This window comes from Falco cherrug, chromosome 1 (genome assembly GCF_023634085.1).
Source record: "Falco cherrug isolate bFalChe1 chromosome 1, bFalChe1.pri, whole genome shotgun sequence".
NCBI lineage: Eukaryota > Metazoa > Chordata > Aves > Falconiformes > Falconidae > Falco > Falco cherrug.
Genome location: NC_073697.1, coordinates 12,801,943 through 12,822,012, shown reverse-complemented (window position 1 = coordinate 12,822,012; position 20,070 = coordinate 12,801,943). Strand labels below are relative to the sequence as shown.

Genomic DNA, 20,070 nt, shown 5'->3' with positions numbered 1-20,070 from the left:
TGTTTACCTTTTAAAATCATATTTCTTAGGTGAGAGCAGAGCAAATAAAAGGGGACTTGAACCAGCAATATCAGTTGGATCTCTACACGGTCAGAAAACTTTCCATGGCAGCAACTATTACCTATTGTTACTGGTAGTTATTCTTTGTTCCTGTACCCTTGTAGATCAAGGACAGCTGCAACCCGCATGCAATATAATCCATTGCTTGTTTCACCCATGAGCCTGTATTTTGTCAAATATTTATTTTAATCTTTCTTATCTCTACTCCTGCTTACACAGAGATGTGTGAAAACAGTATCGAAAATGTGACACAATCATCTTAGCATTCAGCTACAAAGCATGAAGACAAGCCTAGAAACCCTTTTCTTGCAGGCAAGCCACCTCAATGGAACTAGTCCATTGAATGACTTGCTTAGGGCTAAGTATTACAGGTTATGCAGCAACATGTTCTATACAGTATTTTTAAAGATGATCAGTTCGCCAAAATGGCAGAAAGTCTGCTGCTGAGAGGCAAAACTGGTCTGAAACATTTAACACGCCACACACACCCTCCAACAAAACCCCTGCACGTCTTATTCCAGTTGTACATAGTTCTTGAGCATGTGAAATAACATATGTAGAGAGCGCTGGGAGGAAGATGTTAGGAAAGCATTAAGTGAGTAAGGGGGCCTGCTTGCAAGTAGGTCCCAAGGCAGTGGAAGTTCATGGCATTTTCAGTGATTGGGTATTTAGATATTTTTTTTTTTTAGGAACACTTAATGCACTACCTCATAGTAAGTTAATGCGCTATCCCAAGAAGTCAGTATTAAGTAAATGATCACCACAACGCAGCATGGCTGAGTAAACTGTGTATGCTTTATAGTCAGCCTTAATAAATAACATCTAATGCATTCAGTGGCAGTCTCCACAGACATTCCCTGTACAGTGTGTAGGTTTGTTATTAGTTTCTGGAAATATGTGGTGGTTTGGGGTTTTTTCTTACTGGTTCTGAAAATAAGCTAAATTTGAACATGTGTTAGAGTTCTGTTATTCTTATCTCCATTGGCCTTCTTCCTTGACCACATCATTTACATGTTCGCTTTGGCTTCGTAACAGATAAAACAACAGCCAGTCAATTCAAAGGCATTTTGTTCATTACATGTGACACATTTAATGCTTACTTGTTACTCCTAGTTCTAAACCTCTATTTTACTGCAAATGTGCTAAAGTCTACATTGGTCTTCCATCAAAAGTATAGTGCTTTTAGTTTGTCAGCTTGGAGAGGGAAACAGCGATGGGGAGGCAACAGCATGAGAGAACTTGAGTCGTAATCACATTGGTTAGTATGAACAATTACAAATAGGTATTCAAAATGTAGCTTAAAGAAGATTTGTCTGTAAAAATATTAATGATACAGTCAGAAACAGAAGGAAGGGGGAGGTTTAGAGTGAAGGAGTGTAGATCAGGAATAGTGAGGTCTCACTTAAGGTTTCACAGTGATTCATGGAGCCATACTCAGATTTTTAGTTCTCCATTTGTACAGCGATGCAGGCTACTATCAGTCTCCTGCATTATTAATGAATAATAACATTTATAATTCAAAATCATTAGTAAACAGAGGAGTAAACCCATCCACATCATCATTCAAACACAGGAAGGTTACACTAACCTCTCAAGAGCAACGAAGTACCATTTGGGGAGTCTAAGATTAACTGTCAAAACAGGACATAGATACACTGTTGGCAGTATATACAGAGTGGCACATGCACCAGGCAGCGATCGCATTGGGCCTCCCGCGGGCTTGCGCCTGGACACCAGCGTTACAGGGTTTTGTTTCGCTTTGCACAACACTATTCCAAATGATTTTGGGTTTTGGTCTAAGAGGAGATGTAGTTGTTAAGTACACAAATAGAGAAAGGGAGGGAAGAGGTTGTGTATTAAGAATATAAGCATATTTTTATAAACCAAATTATATAAAATACTATATCCTTTGGGTAAGGAAGGTAATAAATTATATAGGCTAGTAATAAGTTAAGGAAGTAGGTTACAGAGTAGGTAGCGAGCAGCTTACTGCTTTAATCAGTGACTCACGTCCAGTATGATGACAGTTGTCCTTTAGGTCTTTGCAGCACAGAACGGGAAACTGTATGTTCATCATTTCAGGTGTGGAATGGGGGGTAGGTTTGTGAGCAGGTAGAGAACACGTCAAAGCGAAGGCCACTGGCTCCCTGCTGATCAGGTATAAAAAGGAGGGCCTTTTTTCTTATAGAACAGGTGGTTTATTAGAACTGTGTCCCTCTAACAGACTGTGGGCAGCCCGGCAAGTAAGATACCCCTTCCCTGTTTAAACTACATTATAGAAGACGTCTTCTGAACGGTGACAATTTTTTGTTTGCTTATGGATTGCTGAGGATGTAGGAAGGAGAAGAGGTGTGCCTGCCATGGTGGGAAACCACGTGTGTGGGTGGACGAAGCAAAATGCCTTCACCAGCGTACATCAGAACTGCATCAGCTTAGATCCCTGCGGCTGCTTTCCTTACTTTAACGATGAAGCAAAAAGCTTTATTTCTTTACCCGAGTGCTAAACGCAGGTATCAATTGCTTGGCTTCCTGACACAGTCTTACAAGCAACACGCAAGCAAACGCACCGTTGGCTTTGGATGTACCGGATAAGCAGTTCGGCGGTGTGACCCGGGCGAGGCAGCACCTGCCAGCCGCTGGGGCCGGGGGCCCGGCGTGCGGAGGGCTCTGCGGCGGCAGGCTCACGGCCCCGCGGCCCGCAGCGGGGGGAGCCACCCCCACCGCCGCGGGACCTTCCCGACGGGCGCCGCTCCGCCGGCAACGTGAGGCGGGCGGGGCGGCGGCCCTGCCGGCGGGGAGGGGGCCGGGAGGTGCCCCGCGGCGCTGCCCCGGCCCCTTCGGCGCGGGGGCGGGCGCGGCCGGCAGTTGCCCGGCGGCGGGGCGAGGAGGCGCGGCGGAGCCCGGGTGGGAGCGCCCCGCCGGGAGATGCGGCTGCGGCCCGGCGCGCTCCTGCCGGCGCTGTGCCTCGGCGCCGCCGTCCCCCTGCTGTGGTACGCGGCGTGGCAGCGCAGCCGAGGTGAGCGCGGCAGCGGCCGGGGGGGCGGCCCGGCCGGGGGGCGTCAAGGGCGGGCGGCCCGGCGGCACCTGCCGCCTCCCTCCTGCCGGGCCGTCGGGGGCGGCGCGGCGCTGGGCCCCCCGCGCCCGACGGCCGGGGTCCGCCCGCTGCAACGGCCGCCTGACGGCGGGACGGCGGCGCCCGGGGCCGCGGAGGGGAGGTCGTGGCGCGGGAGGCGGCGGGTCGCCCCGTCCCCTCGCGGAGCTGCCGCCCGCCGCGGACGGAGGGGAGGGCCGGGACGGCGGGCTGGGGCGGGGGCTGATCCGCGGGCCGCTCCGCAAGCCCCGCCGGCGGCCCCGGGTCGGCGCCCGGCGGCTGGCTCGCGTGGGAGCGGGGGGGCGGCGGGAGCGGGGCGCCGGGTGCGCTGTGGGTGCGGAACCCCGGTTCCCCAGGGGCCGGGCTCAGGCGCACCGGGTTCCAGTAGCTTTGTGTAACAGCCCGCGGGATTTGACCCTCGGTCAAAGCTGTCCGATTGAAAAAAAAAAAACCAAACCCACCAAAAAACTAACAACGGAACAAAGTTAAGAAACAATTTAATAAAAGTTACGAACTAGGGTCTCGCTTTGGGATGGAGGGAACGTGTCAAGGCGATTGCCATGGCTGTCAGTTTGGCCGTGGGTTTGGTTTTAATATTATTATTCAAGGGAGGATGAAGAAGCGTTATCCATCCTGCAGTTGAGTTTGCGCCTCATGTACAGTTGCTTTTCCATGTGCACCTTGCCAGCACCGGAACGCGATCTTCAATCCATAGAAAAAATACCTGAGTGTTTTTATTTATAAACTTTAAAATTGCCTAAGATCTTTTTAATGGGTTACATAGGTGGCACATGTTGGGTAGACCTACAGAAAGCCATGTCTAAGATTCTCTGAGCCTACGTTGGAAAGAGAAAACTGATGCTCTTTTCCAAAAATAAATTAGAAGATCTCTTCCCATAGCACCTCTGAGACCTGCAGACGTGGCTTGTTACGTGACCGTTTCAGGTGAGGGTGAGAGCGGGGATCTTTAAGTACTGCCTATATACACCCTCATAAAGGTCTGGTTTATAAATGCAGAATTAGAACAAGGCAATTAGCAATTTCTGTGATGAACACAGAGCTCCAACTAGCTGTTAATGTATTTATATTCATTGTTTCTGTAACAGAAAGAAGTGGCAGTAGAGATCTCAGCCACCCAACGGACTACTGATGGTGGTGATCCTCCTGCCTTTATCATTTCTTGTCAGCTGTATGGTTGTTTATCTTGCAATACTTGATGATTTTCTCAGGGGCAATCCTGCTAGGAGTGGAGAAGGAGAAACAGAAGTACAGGCAGGGTGTGTCCTAAGAAACCAAGATCCGAGAGATGATAGAATGACAGCGTTTGTTCCGTCCACAGTTACCACCCCTGTCACCATGTCATTTTGTGACTCCTTGTTACTGAAATGCCATTTTCATCCTGTTTTCTTTTTGGTCTTTCTGTACTGGGGTGTTTTGCTTTGGGTTTGGTTTTTTTGTTTGGGGTTTTTTTATTTTTTGGGGGGGGGGGAGCAATATGTGTTGTGCTATATGTGTTGTTTTAACTTTTTCCATAGTTGTCGCCTCCCCCACAGTAAACAGAGTAATTAATTCCTCTCAGATGGTATCATTTTCCTAATTATTATTAGCACCTGTTTTTTTTCAACAAACTTTTAACTATTACAAATGTAAATACGTAGTGTTCAGAGACACAATATCTCTTCAGTTTGGTAAATCTCACAAATGTGTAAATAAAAGAGTTGATAGTGGTAACTAGAGGAGGAGGTGGCAGCACAGTGTGAATGACTTTGTGCTAAGTTTATTTCACTGGAAGGGTAGTCTTTGCTCCTGAGTGATGTTAGAAGACAGAAGCCTTCTGCCCATCCAGAAATACCCCAAGAACAGCCGCATGTTGTTACCTTTTTCCACAGTTTGAGAGAGAAGCGTTGGGAGCAAACCAGCTAATGCTCTGTTGTTGTCAAAGAACACCTATTTAAGAAGGTGCTTTGACATTAATCTTTTCCTCTGCAAACGGTCAGATACCTCTGCTTAGCTACTGTTAAACCTCTCTTCCCTTCCGCACTGCTGAACTTGCCTCTCCAGTGACATGTCCAGAGCACTACAGGAGTTCCCACTTGTCTCCCATCTCAAATGTGGTGTTTGTTATCTTTTCTAATGCTATCTTCACTTATTACACCTGTTACAGAGAGGTCAAGTACTGTCTCAGTTTATCAGCTCCAGACTCTTTCACTTACTTGTCAAAAGTTCTTCTCCTGCTCATTTTCTTCCACACATTTGTTAAACCTCCTCTTACTTCAGTCTCCTCCTCTGCTCTGCCCGTTAAAGGGTTTAGGATACTCTCAATCTTTGAGTGCAGCATATCATGCTAAGCAGCAGTAGTCTGTAGTATTCCCTCCAGTTTCTATCCAGTTACTGTTTCTTGGATTGTAGTGACATTGGGAGAGCAAATAATCTTTTTTTGTCTGTTGTACAACTAGGACAGGGCATAGGACAGGGCAAGTACTTCCATAATATGAAAGCTATATAATAGTCCTGTAAACCACTGTTCAGTCTGGCTGCAGGCTCAGAGCCTTTCAGCCCCTGAAAGTGTGTAAGTTGGCTCTGCCCCCGACTCTGTGCAAATAAAAATCAACAGCTTAAGCTGGGAACCTTTAAACACTTAAAAGCATTTCGTTCAAACGCTAAAGGGCTAGCTATCTTCAGAGATTTGAGTTGCAATGTGTTTGCTGTCAACAACAGCAGTAAATAATTGGCTGTTTGGTACTGCTTCTAACTACTCGGTGGAGCTTAAGCATTGACTTGCAGTTGTGAGGCTTAACTTGAGTATGGGTCGCTTGAACTGGCACGGCAGGAAAGATGCTCCTATGTCACTCATGCCCTTAAAAATGAAGGTTCGGAATCTACCGAAGTCACTAGGCTTCAGCTGTTGTGGGTAATATTATATACATTTTAACTATCCTTACAAAGATGTTTTCATAGTCACTGTTTCCATTGCTTTATAAATACAAGCACAGGTTTCATTTTAAATAGGCTGATATTTTTGTGGGGGGGAAAAAAAAGAAAACTTAATTATGGAGGAGACAATTAGTAAGCACCAGATTTTCAGCAAAACCTGGAACTGTCTGCCTAAACTTGCACGCTGATTCCTTCAGCATCCTCTGGAGTGCTTGCAAACGCAGGCTGCTATTAGCAAGTAATCAGATGGACGCTGTAGCAACACCTGTTCCACGTCCTGCATGGTTTTGCTGTGAACTCTTCGGTCCCTCCCCATGCCCCAAGCAAAACCTGTCTGAAACAGTTTGCATCAGAGGCTAGGAAAGGCAGTTGTCAGGATGATGTAGATGTTCCTACTCTTGCGAAACTGAATTACAGTCCACTTGTTAATTCACCTGACCAAAAGTATTTGCTCTCATATAAATACTCTTCATACAGATTTGTAGTTATGGGAAGTAGTATACAACTTACAATAGATGGAGTGATTTTCTCACACAGTTTTAGCTACTGTTTTCCATGTAGATATTAATCAACAAGAAATATCACAGGTATACAAAAATATGAAAGTAAATGTAAGGAAGTAGCAATTTCCTTCTGCCACACCACCTGAAAAACAGTAAAGGAGAAGGCAAGAGTTCATAATAAACTCGTTATGAACTTACATAGTTTCTTCAGAGGAAACGCTATTCCTGAATAAGAAGAAACTTTGGTGGTTTGGCTGAATAACAATTACTTTTTTTGGAAGTCACAGCAGTGAGGTAAATTGTATCATCTCACATGGCAGTGCTCCTTCATGTTGCTTGTACGGGTTACAGGATTAGGTCTCCTTGAACTGAGTTGTAATGTGTTGCTGCCCTCTTCACCTGAATTTGTGGGATACTTTAACCAAGTAAATTAAAGTTAAGCTTTGCCTGGAACTTAGGATAATGCGATGCTAAAATGTGATGTCACAAAGACCTAAGCATGTTAATATATACATGTCGAGTCAAACATTGTGAAATCTGGATTTCTGAAGTTATTCCTTTGAACTGGGGTGAAGAAGAGATAAACTGTTTGTGCTGTGTGTTCACAGAAGTATATTTAAGGTTTATTAAATTGTTTAACATACTAATTTTTTCATTATTTCACAAAACTTTCATCAGGCAAAGGGCTACAAAGGGTCAAAAAGGTATTTCTAATGAAAGTATTTTTTTGCAGTTGAAATATAGCCATGTACACGGCTAGTCCAAACAGCTGATTAAAAATTTCTTTTTTATTTCCAATAATCTTCTGCCCACGGTGTGCTGCCTTGCTTCAGCTGGCTGACCCCTGCTCCCGCTGTGCACCCAAGCACAGGTCCTCAGGAGGTTCTGTCATCTGTGATGGAGCTCTGCGCAGGTTTCCTGCCAGACCCAACTGGCACATGCTGGCTCAAAGCTTCAATTAAACAGTGGCAAATTGTCAGATTTGATAAGGAGCCTTGAATTACGCCGTTCTCATTTCAGCCAGTGCAGCTTATCCGGATTTCTGGACATGCAAGAGTCAATTTTCCTGCCTTCTCTAGGCCTGTTAGGCTGTGCTTAACCACCATTTTCCACAGTTCTTGTCACAGTTGGCTGGTAGGTGTGCTCTTTTCAGCTGGGATACAGTTAATTTCCTTCATAGTAGCGAGTGTGGGGCTTATGTTTTGGATTTGTGCTGAAAACATTGTTGATAATACAGGGATGTTTTCATTACCGCTGATCAGGGCTTACAGAGCCAAGGGCTTCTCTGCTCTGCACCCCATCCCACCAGCGAGCAGCTGGGGGGCACAAGGAGCTGGGAGGGGACACAGCCAGGACAGCTGGTCCCCACTGACCCAAGGGATATCCCATACCATATGGTGTCATTCTTGGCTTATGAAGCTGGGGGAAGAAGGAGGAAGGGGGGCTGACCTCCCTGCCCGTGGGCAGTGGGGATTGAATTCCTTGGTTTGCTTTGCTTGTGTGTGCAGCTTTGGCTTTGCCGATTAAACTGTCTTTAGCTCAGCCCATGGGTTTTCTCACTTGTACCTTCTGATCCTCTCCCCCATCCAACCGGGGGGAGCGAGCGGGCGGCTGCACGGGGCTGAGTTACCAGCTGGGGTTAAACCACGACAGCACGCTGCACCTTCCCTCCTTGCATGCATTTCCTTCCAGTGGATCTGAGAGGTACAGAGCTTACTGCACTTCCAGGTTTTGCCTCAATATGCAGTCGGGATGTAGCTGGAAATGCAGTGAGGTAAGAGCAGTTTCTCCAGTCCACTGATGGCTTTACTCAGTGTCTTGTGTCGTTCTGCATTTAGGTGTTAAAAAAACCCACAGCATACAACGACCTCAAATGAGACTTAAGATGCAGTATTTACTGATCCGAAATTTTACACCAAAATTCATATGCAATACTTACAAAAGCTGTATAGTTGTACTGGCTTCTAAATATGTAATTCACTGAACTAAGAGTCTGCTGCTTCTTGCAGTTACTTGAGGCAGAATAGTGGCTGCCTTGTCCTCAAAAGCAGAGTAACCGAGTCATAAATCCTATAAAGATTCAGGTACAAAATGAGACCGCTGTTGGTTTTCACAGAGAAAGGGATAGGGAACGTTTCAGAACTCTCGTTGTTCGCTGTGCAAGTGTCTCATCACAACCTGTACTTAAACAGGTGTAAACACATGACCTTCACGCTTTCCTAATGCAGCACACTGAGTCTTGAGGAACCGAGTTGTATCTAGAAATACTTCAGTGGCTAGGCATTTCATTAAATGCGTGTGTAAATGAGTTATTGTTGCTACATCGGACAGAACAGTAAAAATATTTAAAATACTAACCAGAACGAAACAATAACCATTGCTTGAAGTGAATGAGTGCTTTTTATTTAACTGGTAAAGGCCATATTCAGATCAGAATTTTCCACTGCTATTAAGAACCTGTATTGTTACTAACATTACTGTTTTAAAACCAAGGTATGCCAATTATGGGCAAACACCATACAATATCCATTCAATTTCTATATTTTTCCACTTATTTTAATGCTATTGCTTTCCTGTATAGTGATATTCTGACTGAATGTTTTAAGATCACATTTCACAACATTCTAATATAGGAAAAAACTCAGATCTAAAATGAGAATTGTTTGCCAACATTTAAGAAAATATTAGAACTTAAGTTGTATTTTCTTTGAAACAAGTTTGTTTACCTATTTTCAGTTAGAAGCAGGCCGAGGTTTGTGCTTGGCTGAAACTAGTGTTTCTCCTCCTACTTAACGCAACGGGCCCTGCAGCCCAGTTGCCGTCAGGGCATGGACAGGATGGATGGATGAGTAGGAACAATCAGAAGCTTCTTAACCTGCTCACTTAACCTTCCCTTTTCAGCCATGTAAAATAAACCAGCCCGAGCGCTGACTGACTTCAGAGGCTCCTGAACATTTAAGATACGCATTAAGGCATGCTGTGTCCTGTGCTTAAAGCTCAACCATCGAAGCTACCCCGGTTGGGCTGGACATGAAACATAATGGGTGAACATAACTCAGTGCAGGTGAAGCAGCTTCTGACTTCATGGTGGTTTTGCTCGGCTGTCTCTAACCTGTTGGGAGACACAAACAGTTCCGTGCTGTCATGCTACAAACAAAATATTAAAAGATCATGCACAAATTCAGGAAGGTGCTTAAATCCCATTAGACATTAGCACATTGTTGAATTTAAGTGTTTGCGTAAGAACTGGCTGTTCTGAACTAAGGCAGATGCATTGTTTGGGAGATTTTTGTTCCCCCCTCCCCCCCTCCTTACTCTGAGAGAACAATACCCGAGCTTGCAAAGCGTGTAACAGGATTGAGAAAGGTCTATTTTAGATCAGTTCCAGGAAGATAATAAACAGCCACAGTTGTTAGTGCGATGCATGCCTCAGTGGTTTAATATGCTTCATTAACCTGAACAGTGCGCAGTGGTTCCAAGTGCAGAGTATGACAAGGTCTTTTGCAGTTAAGTGTGCTTACGTAGTTTTCTTTCAAGGAAGGCATTACACAAAATTCAGTTTCTGAAAGAAAGAGTCTTAGGTGCTTTATCAACAGGTCTTAGGTGTCTTTATCAACAGCGTGCCTTGTAATCAAGAAATAAGAACAAGAGTCATTGCTAGACTTTGGGATGTTTTCTTCCCTACTCTCTGCCACTCCCAATTTTCCTTTTATTTTGTTTTTTCTTTGAATGCTAGGAGTGATGAATTGTTTTGCAGCTCTTGGGTATTGCCAGAAATCAGTTGTTAATAAAACTGGAAGCATATTATGATAATAGGAAGTATGTGTGCATTGAGCTAAGAAAAAAAATCAGTTGACTTTTAGAATGAGTATTTGCTTTAGAAATGAGCGTTCTTTCTTAACAGTTTCAGTATCCGGTGCAAAAAGTTTTGTATATATCTATATCTATATATATTAGGAAATAACAACCACATTTAAAAGCATTTTAAGTATCACCATCTTAGAATTACAGTAGCTGTAAGTATATATGACAAAATATATATGATGGTTGAGCATAGCCAGGGGAAATGCTGCAGTAGAGCTGAAATTTTGTTGAAAAAGCTTTGAGTGCTGTCACTGCATCTGGTTGGCGTGTTGGTTGTTGGGGTGTTTTCTGCCCAGACTATTAGCCAGTTGTAACCCCACTGAAATTTCCTAGTAGGGTTTTCTTAGCCCAGCAGTGATTCATCTTCAGCTCACCGAAGGGAAAAGAAGCCTTTACCTTCATTTACTTCTTATAGTTTTGCCATAGGTCCTCATCTCACAATTTTCTACTTGCAGCCTGACGCTGCCTGTTGCTGATAGAACTGCTGGTAGACGAGGTGTTGCCAAGTCGGGCTCTTGCTGGGGGCAGACAGTGTTTCATGATAAAACCAAAGCTCCTTTCTCCTGACCCTCCTTGCCAGAACCAGCTATATTTGTGAAAATGCCCTGTCTGCTTCTTTGCAAGCAGCTAGTGCAAGCAGCTCATTTAGTTCTCTGGAGATCCTTCGATACCTAAAGAGCAACATTTTCCACACGCACACTAAAATCCATTTAAACTTAATGACCATATAAATATTTAAGAGTATTTAGCTTCATAATGCTTCTAATTTTATCTCTTTAGCTTGCTACAGTTATATTGGTAACAAATACTGTTCATGGCAGCACCTTATTGCATAGCAAAATACAAAAAGTTCAGTACTGCTTTCCAAACACTCATTTTCTGTCAAAGGTTTACTGGTAGTTAATACTGCTCATTTGCTTATGCTTTAGTAACACCTAGAACATTTCAGGTTCTGTTTTAAACTGTGTATGTTTATAATAACAAACTCCTTCTTTGCTAAGGGTGAGTGAATACTACATCCCTTTTGCCAAACCCATGCTTCCCCAGCTGTCAAAATCGGATGAGGTAAGCAATTATTAAAAGTCTTGTTCTACTAACTGAACAGAGGCTTCAATTCTGAAAGACTCTAAAATGCTATTTCCCTCTTCTGCCTGAAGCACTAGGTAAGGCTGATGACAAATGCCAGCTTCTTTGGGCGCACTCACCGATAGCCTGTAAGCAAGAAAATAAAAATACAGTTACTTGGTGCTCACCAAAAACGTCGGCCCAGTAGTGACACCGCTAGTTTTGAGTCACGCTAACACTGGATAATTGAAAGAATTCTGGAGAGAGGAACTACAATGTTATTCTGCTGCGATTTCCGTACTGATTCCTTCTGTAACATATTGCACTGAGGGGAATTTTGCTTTGTTTTAGCAAAATTTTACATTATACAGCACTGGAAATGTCAATGGAACAAGTCTTTCCAACGTTTTATGAAGAAACACTTCCATTACAGAATGATTTATTCCCTTTTCAGCAGCAGTAAGTTGCTCCTGTGATAACATGTATTTACCCTAAGACTGTGGTCATGCTGATTTTGTTTGCGCTTTCCCAGGAGCATATGGAACTTTACTGCATCAAACCTCCACATTTTCTTGGCACTTGATGCTATCTAACTCCTAACAAAGGCAATTGGAACTTAAAAAAAAATAATCCATCCATTACTGTATCTGTAGTTTATGCCTCTGAATTAGTCTTGGAATTGCAAGATGAATCTCCACTGTGTTTACATGTATTGATGCTTTATTTGGGACCACTTTCTTGCTGTGAAAACAGTATGATTAGTGTCTGTCACCTAAATCAGCTTAAACCTTCTGTTTCCATTTTATTCATATACATTCTAAAGCAAAAAGGTAAAGATTGGATTATGGCATTGCAAACACAGCTGCTAAAGAAAAGCATAAAACAAGACAGTGCATTCCTATAGTGTCGTGGTTTAACCCCAGCCAACAACTAGGTACCACGCAGCCACTCCCTGCGCTGCCCCCCCCCCCCCCCCCCCCGGTGGGATGGGGAGGAGAATCGGAAGGAAGGTAAACCCCAAGGGTTGAGATAAGAACGGTTTAATAATTGAAATACATTATAATATACAGTATAGCTGTATAGAAAGAAGTAGAGCTTTCTTGTTGCACACAGCTGAAATAATCCAGTTTTCCCTTCCCTTCAACAACACCAAACATACATTCATAGTTGCATAGTACAAAATACTGCTAGATATGTACGCCTTTCTTGCAAGTTAAAATGTTTTTAGGGCTGTCGGAAAATTTTAGGAAGCATTCATTTTACGGGCATTTTACTAAACATACTTCAAAATTTTAGTGAGACCAATAATAATAATAATAACAATGCAGATCACACGTTTTCTTCTCTCTTTCTAGCTACGTTCTTCCTAAGTGTTTTAAACTTCAAGGTCTTTCAATCATACATTTATTGATTAAATTAAGGGATTGTGTTTACTGTAAATAAAAAACCCTGTCTATCCAAAATACAAATTAATTCCAGTTTTAAATGCCTCTGCAAATCCTTACGAATTTATATTATCTGGCATTTTGCTCTTAGTCTCTTTTACAGGCTAGATTCCCTGGCAATTTACTGGGAGTGCTGAGGGATAATGATGGGTCTGAGAAAATGAGTCCTGCCAAGGATGGGACTCAGCACAGTCAATGGATCAAGTGTCTAAACAACATTTAACTAAAAAAACCCCAAACAAACACAGCACCAAAACCCCCCAGCGTTATAAAACATTTTAAAGTGAAGTAGAAGGCCCCTTCTGCACTGGTTTTTTTTTTTTTTTACTTCCCATTGCAAAGTGAGTGACATTACTGAATATTATATTCATTTTAATAAGTCTAACTTTTCTTTGTTCTCGTGGCAATGAGCAGTGGAGGCACCAACCGGTATGAGCCTTGTATGTCATCTGTGCTATCGGGGAAGTTCAAATGGTACTTGCTTCTCAGGAAAGTGGATCTTCTGTAAACATAACATTATCTTAAAGATAATGAACAGCAGAGGTGCCTGAAAAACATGACTGAGAGTACAGTGTTTGTAATATTGATACGATTGTAGAGTATTTCATCAAAGGTGGGCTACGTATTATGGAGGTATTCTTCAATCCAGAGCATGGTTTCAGTTGTTCTCTAATTAAATATTATCCAAGAGTGCAAATGACCATCTTTATTAATAGTTCTTAATATACTGCAGATGCTTTTTAACTTGCAGATGAAGGCTGAATACTTAATATCTGTATTTTAATCTTAGTGTCATCGAGATTTGTCACTTTAGTGAAAAATACTGTTGGCTTTCCTGGATAGCACCTTCCCCTGCAAGCTGTAGTCTTTCTCTGCCTTTTTCCATTTTATGGATGTCATATTCTTGTTCTTGTCTTCAGTTTCAAGCCGTTACCCAGCTATGCTACCTAAACCCTACTTTTTAATACTCTTCCAGGCTTCTTCATTCCATGAATAAGCTGTGAGCAGCCTCTTTTATTATTGTTTATACACTTCTGGTCACATCTTCTGAACTGTCTCCTAAACTTTTTCTTTATTCCATCGCATGATTCACCTCTTTGAAAAGAAATTATGTTCTCATTGCAGGAAATGAGTTAGACATGTACCAAAGCCAGTTTCTGGAACTTCGACAGAGACTATTGTATGCTGAAAAGGAAAATAAAAAGAGATCGCACGAACTGAGCAGTGCCCTAGATGAAATTAAACATGTAGTTGCAAAAAGAATGAACTTAACAAATCATACAGGTTTGTATGTATACAAATGTACTGTGTTAACAGTTCAAAGTTTTGTGTGCTCAAGTTGCTTTATCACTGGTGTGTGGAGAAAAATAATTGATTAGATTATATTAGCATTAGGTAGAAGTTTCTGCTTTAAAAAAGAAGGGTGGGGAAGTAATCTGTAGCCCCTCTTTAAATGGGATTGGTTAGTAAATAAGAGAAAAAAGGGAGGACACAATAGACTTCAGCGGTGCCATCACAGCAAAGCTGTACATGCTGCTAATGGGGTTTCTTACACTGCTTAGCCCTCCCTTGCTGCCAGCAGAGCACTGACTAAGGTATTTTTACCAGCTTTTACTATGTGACTACACTCTGATAAATACTAGGTCTGTGTCTAATCTGGAAGGCAGGTACACCTCGTCAGATGTTCCGCAGTCCTGGTCGCTCTGCTGTCCAGGTGGAGTGATGTTGGCCGGGGGTACAGCCTAAGAATGTTCCCTCTAGAATTTATTTTTGTTTTGCAAGTAGTTTGTTAATAACCTGAAGAAAATGCGAATGCTTGCAAGTGATGCCAATTAAAAGAAAACCTTTGATGGGGGGGTGGGGGTGTGGGGGGGGTGGGGGGGTGGGTGTCTGTGTCTCAGCTTTTTGCCTTTTGTTTTGTTTTGCTTTAAGATGGACACCAACATGCAATTAAGTTGACTCTAGCGATCTGGCTTCTTCCCATTAAACTTCTTTTTAAACTTCTTTTAAAACTGTAAAAAAACTTTTTAAACTTTTTTGTTTTTTAAACTTTTATTTAAAAATAGATTAGATCCTTGCTTATAGACTGTTGTCCATCCCCATCTGTCTGCACAGTGTAGTTGTGTACCATAGATCAGGCACTTTGACTCTGTCCCCTAAAAGTAACGATGCAGTAGTGCAGGATCTGCCTTCCTCCCTCTTCAGACTGGAAGAGCTACTTCCCAGGGGAGAGAAGGAGAACTAGAAGGCGCATCCATCTCTGCGCTGGAGGCATTCCACAACACATCAAGACTTCAAAGAGTCTGGATGCTACTGAAAACTACTTTTTAAAAATCCTTATTTGCATTCAGTACCGTGGGCTGGCGTTAAATTAAAATAGGGAATTACCCAGCATTGTTACAGGGGAAGAAGGAGCAAGGAGCGTTCCAGCTTTGCGTAGCCAGCTGGTTATCTTCTTCTTCCCTGCCTCTTTTTGTCTGTTTGTTCAATATTAATTCATTGGGACTGTTCAGATGCGTATAAACAAATGGTTGAGTGTTGGCAGGGCTGTGGCCCCTCACGAGCTTTAGGCAGAGATCCCGGTGTCAGCCCCCAGTAGCCCCACACCCTGCGGATGAGGAGTTACTGCCTGATGCCCGATAGCGGCAGAGGAGAGTGCAAGTTCCCCTTCCCTCTGCTCTTCATTCCTGTTGGAGCCAGCTGGATATCGGAGAGCATTGAAGCTGTCAGTTCACAGGGTTCAAAGCTGAAATTTCTTACAATCACTGAACAGTTTTCCTTTTGTTTTTACTTCCTCTTCTGTTTCCCATTCCAGCCGAGTTTTACCATACAGCAAAAATGAAAAAGTTTATTGTACGCTATAAAACCAAAGTCCCTTGCCCAACCCTCGATAGGTACTGCTTCCAAATAAAAGCGGGAAATACTTGAAAAGTTATGAAGGTGGTTTAAAAAAAAAAAGTTTCTATGCAGCAAAATTCCAGCAAAGCAGCGCGGGAGGAGTTGTGGGTCTCTCTTTCATACACAAATGCCTGGACAGGTATATAGGTTTGGATTTTTGTTTTTTGAAAGTTTTCTGTAGAGTGGTGAAGCTCTCTGTCGAGTCCTAATTTTCAGTGGGAATATCTTTTGGAAGTTGAAAAAGTTCAAACAAATGTTGCCCACTCAGTAAGCCTCGGGCTTCACTGATCTGAGCACGTGGCTGTTTGTAGGACTTGTTGCAAGTAACTGTGAAGGGTGGTAAATTGGAGGAGTTACCTTAGAGGCATTTCTTGGGAAAATAACGGTGCATCTAAGTCAATAAACCTTCTGTGGCTTTCCTGACTATGAAACTATAATTTTCAAGTTTTCTGTGACTTGCAGGGCTGTTAACATGACTTTGTTGGCTCAGGCTAAGGCGTGGGTCTGGTATCGCGGCGTGCCCTAGCACCAGCCTCCTTGCACAACCGATAAGGCATCTGGAGGAGGCACCCACTGCAGTATGATTACCTTAGATAAATCCGTGGGAGCTTTATTTTTCTTTCAGGGCAAAAAGACGTACACATTGTAGCTAGCCAGGAGGGTAAAGAAAAATTCAGCCACGGAGAATGACAGAATTCTAGAGCCATATGCTGCCTGTGTCAGGAAAGCAAGATTTAAGCCTTTAGACGATGGTAAATAAAGTCTGGAGTGATCTTCAGTTTTCTTTCCAAGCAGTTTTCTTAAATATGAGAAAGACCATTTGCTATTCTTCATAAATACAGCTTCATTTTAAGCCATTCAAATGCCTTTTTTAAAATGGCATGGTGCATTATCGCTTCTGCCCCCATGGGTATCGTACATTAAGCACTTTTTTTTTTTTCAAGCTTATAATTAATTTTGTAATGATGTTAGAATTAAGTTGTTCAAGTTTTTATTAAATCTGTTCTAAACAATTTTTGCCACCACCGGAACATCCATGAATGTATATATCAAGGAAGATAAATTAGTAAATTAATGGTATCTGGTTTTTATATGGCTTAGTAAAAAAAGAAAAAGAACAGGATTATTTTTATAAGGTCACACTTGAGTTATTTCAACATGAATAAATATTCTGATTATTTTCATCTTTATTTTAAACTGCTAAAGAAAAAAAATATCCCTACTTTTCTCTTAAGTTCGTTTTGTTTCTTGAGTAGTTTCTAAAGGCCTGAATGGGGTTGTCCTTTTTGCCGTAGGACTTTTTCTAACCTGAGAACTTGTGTTTGAGCCCTGAAAACCACCCTCTGTTACATTTTTTGGGAAAGCACTTAAGTGTTAAGTAATTAAGAAAGCTGTGAATAAGAACCTGTATTTCTTTTCATTTAAAAAGTCACTTGCCAACTGTGCAAAAGTCAAACCAGGTGTTCGGGGTTTTTTTTTTCCTGCTGCTTTTAAAATGACTGCTGTTGTGTTTTAAGATGGCTGGGTCCTGCAGCGGTTTAGGCACAGGGAAGGGCAGGCAGAGTTACCAGGACATTCAGGCTCGGAGCTGGGCACCATCGCCTGGGGTGAGGTGTCATACTGGGCAATTCTCTGTTTATTACCACAGGAGGGTAACATATAATCACTTCTGAGGAATAGTTCCGACTGAACAACCTCGTGTGTGGTAATCTGCTAGTATTCGGTTGAGGAAGACAGTTTGAAATAATAGGCTTCACTGCTGGCTTTTTATTTTATGTGTGTGTGTGGGTTTGTTGTTTCTTTAAGATGATACGAAGTGGAAAATGTTAAACCTTACCAGAAAACTCCCCATGCATCTTACAAACATGTACTACTATCTACCTCACCTTCGAGAGTATGAAGATGCCATTTTCCCAGATATTATTTTTGGGCGACAGAGAACTGGAGGTAGGAAATAAAGTTTGGCTTATATTTTCCATATGTTTATATTTTATATTAAGTTCTAGCAATGAAGCATATGAAGTTTGCGGTTCAGAGTGGGTTTTCTCCCTAAACTTTATAATGTTGCCAAACGGAGTAAATTTGAACAGGGATGGCAAAAGCGCTTTTACCATGCCCATTCAAATTTCAAGTTTTTACCCCAAAGTATTGTGATAAACTCTGAAATACCAACAAAAAGTAGTCATCATTGAAAAACAGTGTTATTTTTTACTTTACTTGTATATTGATATAGCTAAGATGCATTAGCTGACATTTTTCCCCCACAAAATTAGTACGAGTGAGGAAGCCAAGGAGAATTTATAATGCCCTCAGTTTGCTAAGGTTAGAAGCAAATGGAAAGGCGTTATGTTCGCTTAAAGGATATTAATAAATCTTCAATGTAACTTTTTCATCCTCATGAGAAATCAGGTGACACCTGCACAAATGATAATTAATTCCTATATACAAATTACAAAGTTTCATCTTCTCCTCACTGTTAAGTGATAGGTAAAAAGAACATTCAAAAGCGATAAGCGAACAAGGAACAATTTGCTGGGTTTTCTATTTTGTTGAAATTCTGACTTTTGTCAGGGGTGATTTTACATAAAGAAACGTTTGCACCACTTGTGATTTAACTATAAAAAATCCTTGCCCTTGCCTGTGACAATGGATAACTTTTTGCAGTCTTCTCATTAGTAGGTGTAGTTGTAGCAACGTGATTGAGTGCTGTAGTTCTCACTGGAGCGCCCGTAGATCGGTGTCAGTCTGCAGGAGATCAGAGGTTGTCAGCAAAGGGGTTTGCAAAAAACCGTCAGAAAACCAGATACACTCACAAGCAAGGGAAAAAAGAAGAAAGGAAAAAAGGAAGAAAAATAATAAGTAATAAAAGAATGCTCTGTGTTTACTTTTCATTTATTTGTACATGAAAATCACAATAGCAAGACGGCAGTTTAACAAGTACAGGTTGACCTTTGGCATGCAAATCCAAACAAAACCCCAACGGTTTAGCAGGTTATGTGCTGGGAAGGAACGCCGGAACTTTTCTGACATTTTTGAGCTGATGCTGGCATGGGTGATGAAGTCTGGAGCAAGTCACTAACTGCACCTACTCCTTCAAAGTCTGCTGCTTCCTTACCAGACTCACAAGGTTTTGGTGAACAGGAATCATCTGCAAGGACTAAGAATTCCACAGGTTTACTGAGCTGTATTAGGTAACTGGTTTAGGTTAATGCCCACACCAGTGAAAATGGAGATGTCCTGCTTGCAATCTAAAGATGTAATACAGCACAGGTTTGCTACCAGTAGAGTCTTTGCCAGAGACAATTTTGGTTCCTTTCTTCTTAATAACAATAACATCCAAGGTCCTTTCTTCTTATCATTGATTATGTCAAAGCCATTGATTCATGTTAATTAAACAGCTTGGAAAAACCTTTGAGTTGGATCCCTTTCTGAGATACACAGCGCTCACCTCTTGTGAGAACTTGCTCACTGGAGCAGTGTCGGTTTAACTCTTACTCCTCAGACCTCCAACTTTATACCAAGAGCTAGCACTTGTTTTGCAATACCCACTTTTGAAACTCAGCAGCAGATACCTGTGTGTTTGCTGGAGGTGGTAATACCTCCAAGTTCTCAAGTGTTGACAGCCCACGCAGCATAGACCTGGTGGTTATACACAGGCACAGGTGTGTCTAACCTGAACATAGCTGGTTAGCAAAGTTCTCCCCTTCCAGGTAATCAAGCAAATGCTGTCACAGTACTATAGGAGAATTAACTGTCACCAAGTCTCATGGTCACATCACAATTAAATTGTAATTTAATTGTAATAGAATTAGAATGTATTTTCAGTTTCCCTTTACCTGGCTTAAAATTACATGGTTTGTGGACTTTTTTTTTTTCAGTTTCACTGGTGATGGGTATTCCTACCGTGAAAAGGGAAAAACAAGATTATCTGATTAATACGCTGCATTCCCTACTGTATGAACTTTCTGAAGAGCAGAAGAATGACTGTGTAATAATCATCTTTGTAGCAGAGGTAAGTCTGCGCGGAAAGGTGCAGTATGCTGATAGAAAGACAATGTGGAGATTTATGTCTTAGTGTGATTGTGTAGGAGAGGCTGCAAAACACTGCTAGCTTGGCCTTTGGGGGGGGTTTCTTCAGGGCTGGAGGAGGCAGTGAGGAGTTAGTGCCTCGGCATTCATATGTGGGAAACCCACTGTAACTCAGATGACC

General features: G+C 42.3%; 1 protein-coding gene across 9 annotated transcripts in view; it reads left to right on the top strand.

Annotated features, from left to right (window-relative positions):
- The first annotated feature begins 2,922 nt into the window (after window positions 1–2,922).
- Window positions 2,923–20,070, top strand: part of MGAT4D (MGAT4 family member D) — a 39,929-nt gene continuing 22,781 nt past the window's right edge. For 4 of the 9 annotated variants that reach the window (XM_055696846.1, XM_055696803.1, XM_055696796.1 and 1 more), the window contains exons 1-4: window positions 2,923–3,076; window positions 14,088–14,246; window positions 17,667–17,807; window positions 19,739–19,872. In XM_055696846.1, coding sequence (XP_055552821.1) covers window positions 2,986–3,076; window positions 14,088–14,246; window positions 17,667–17,807; window positions 19,739–19,872 — 525 coding nt within the window. In that variant the 5' untranslated portion in view covers window positions 2,923–2,985. Of the gene's footprint in view, window positions 3,077–3,935; window positions 4,097–11,453; window positions 11,518–13,339; window positions 13,437–13,466; window positions 13,576–14,087; window positions 14,247–17,666; window positions 17,808–19,738; window positions 19,873–20,070 lie in introns of those variants that run through there. The other 5 variants (XM_055696824.1, XM_055696816.1, XM_055696839.1 and 2 more) reach the window with 5 other exon arrangements.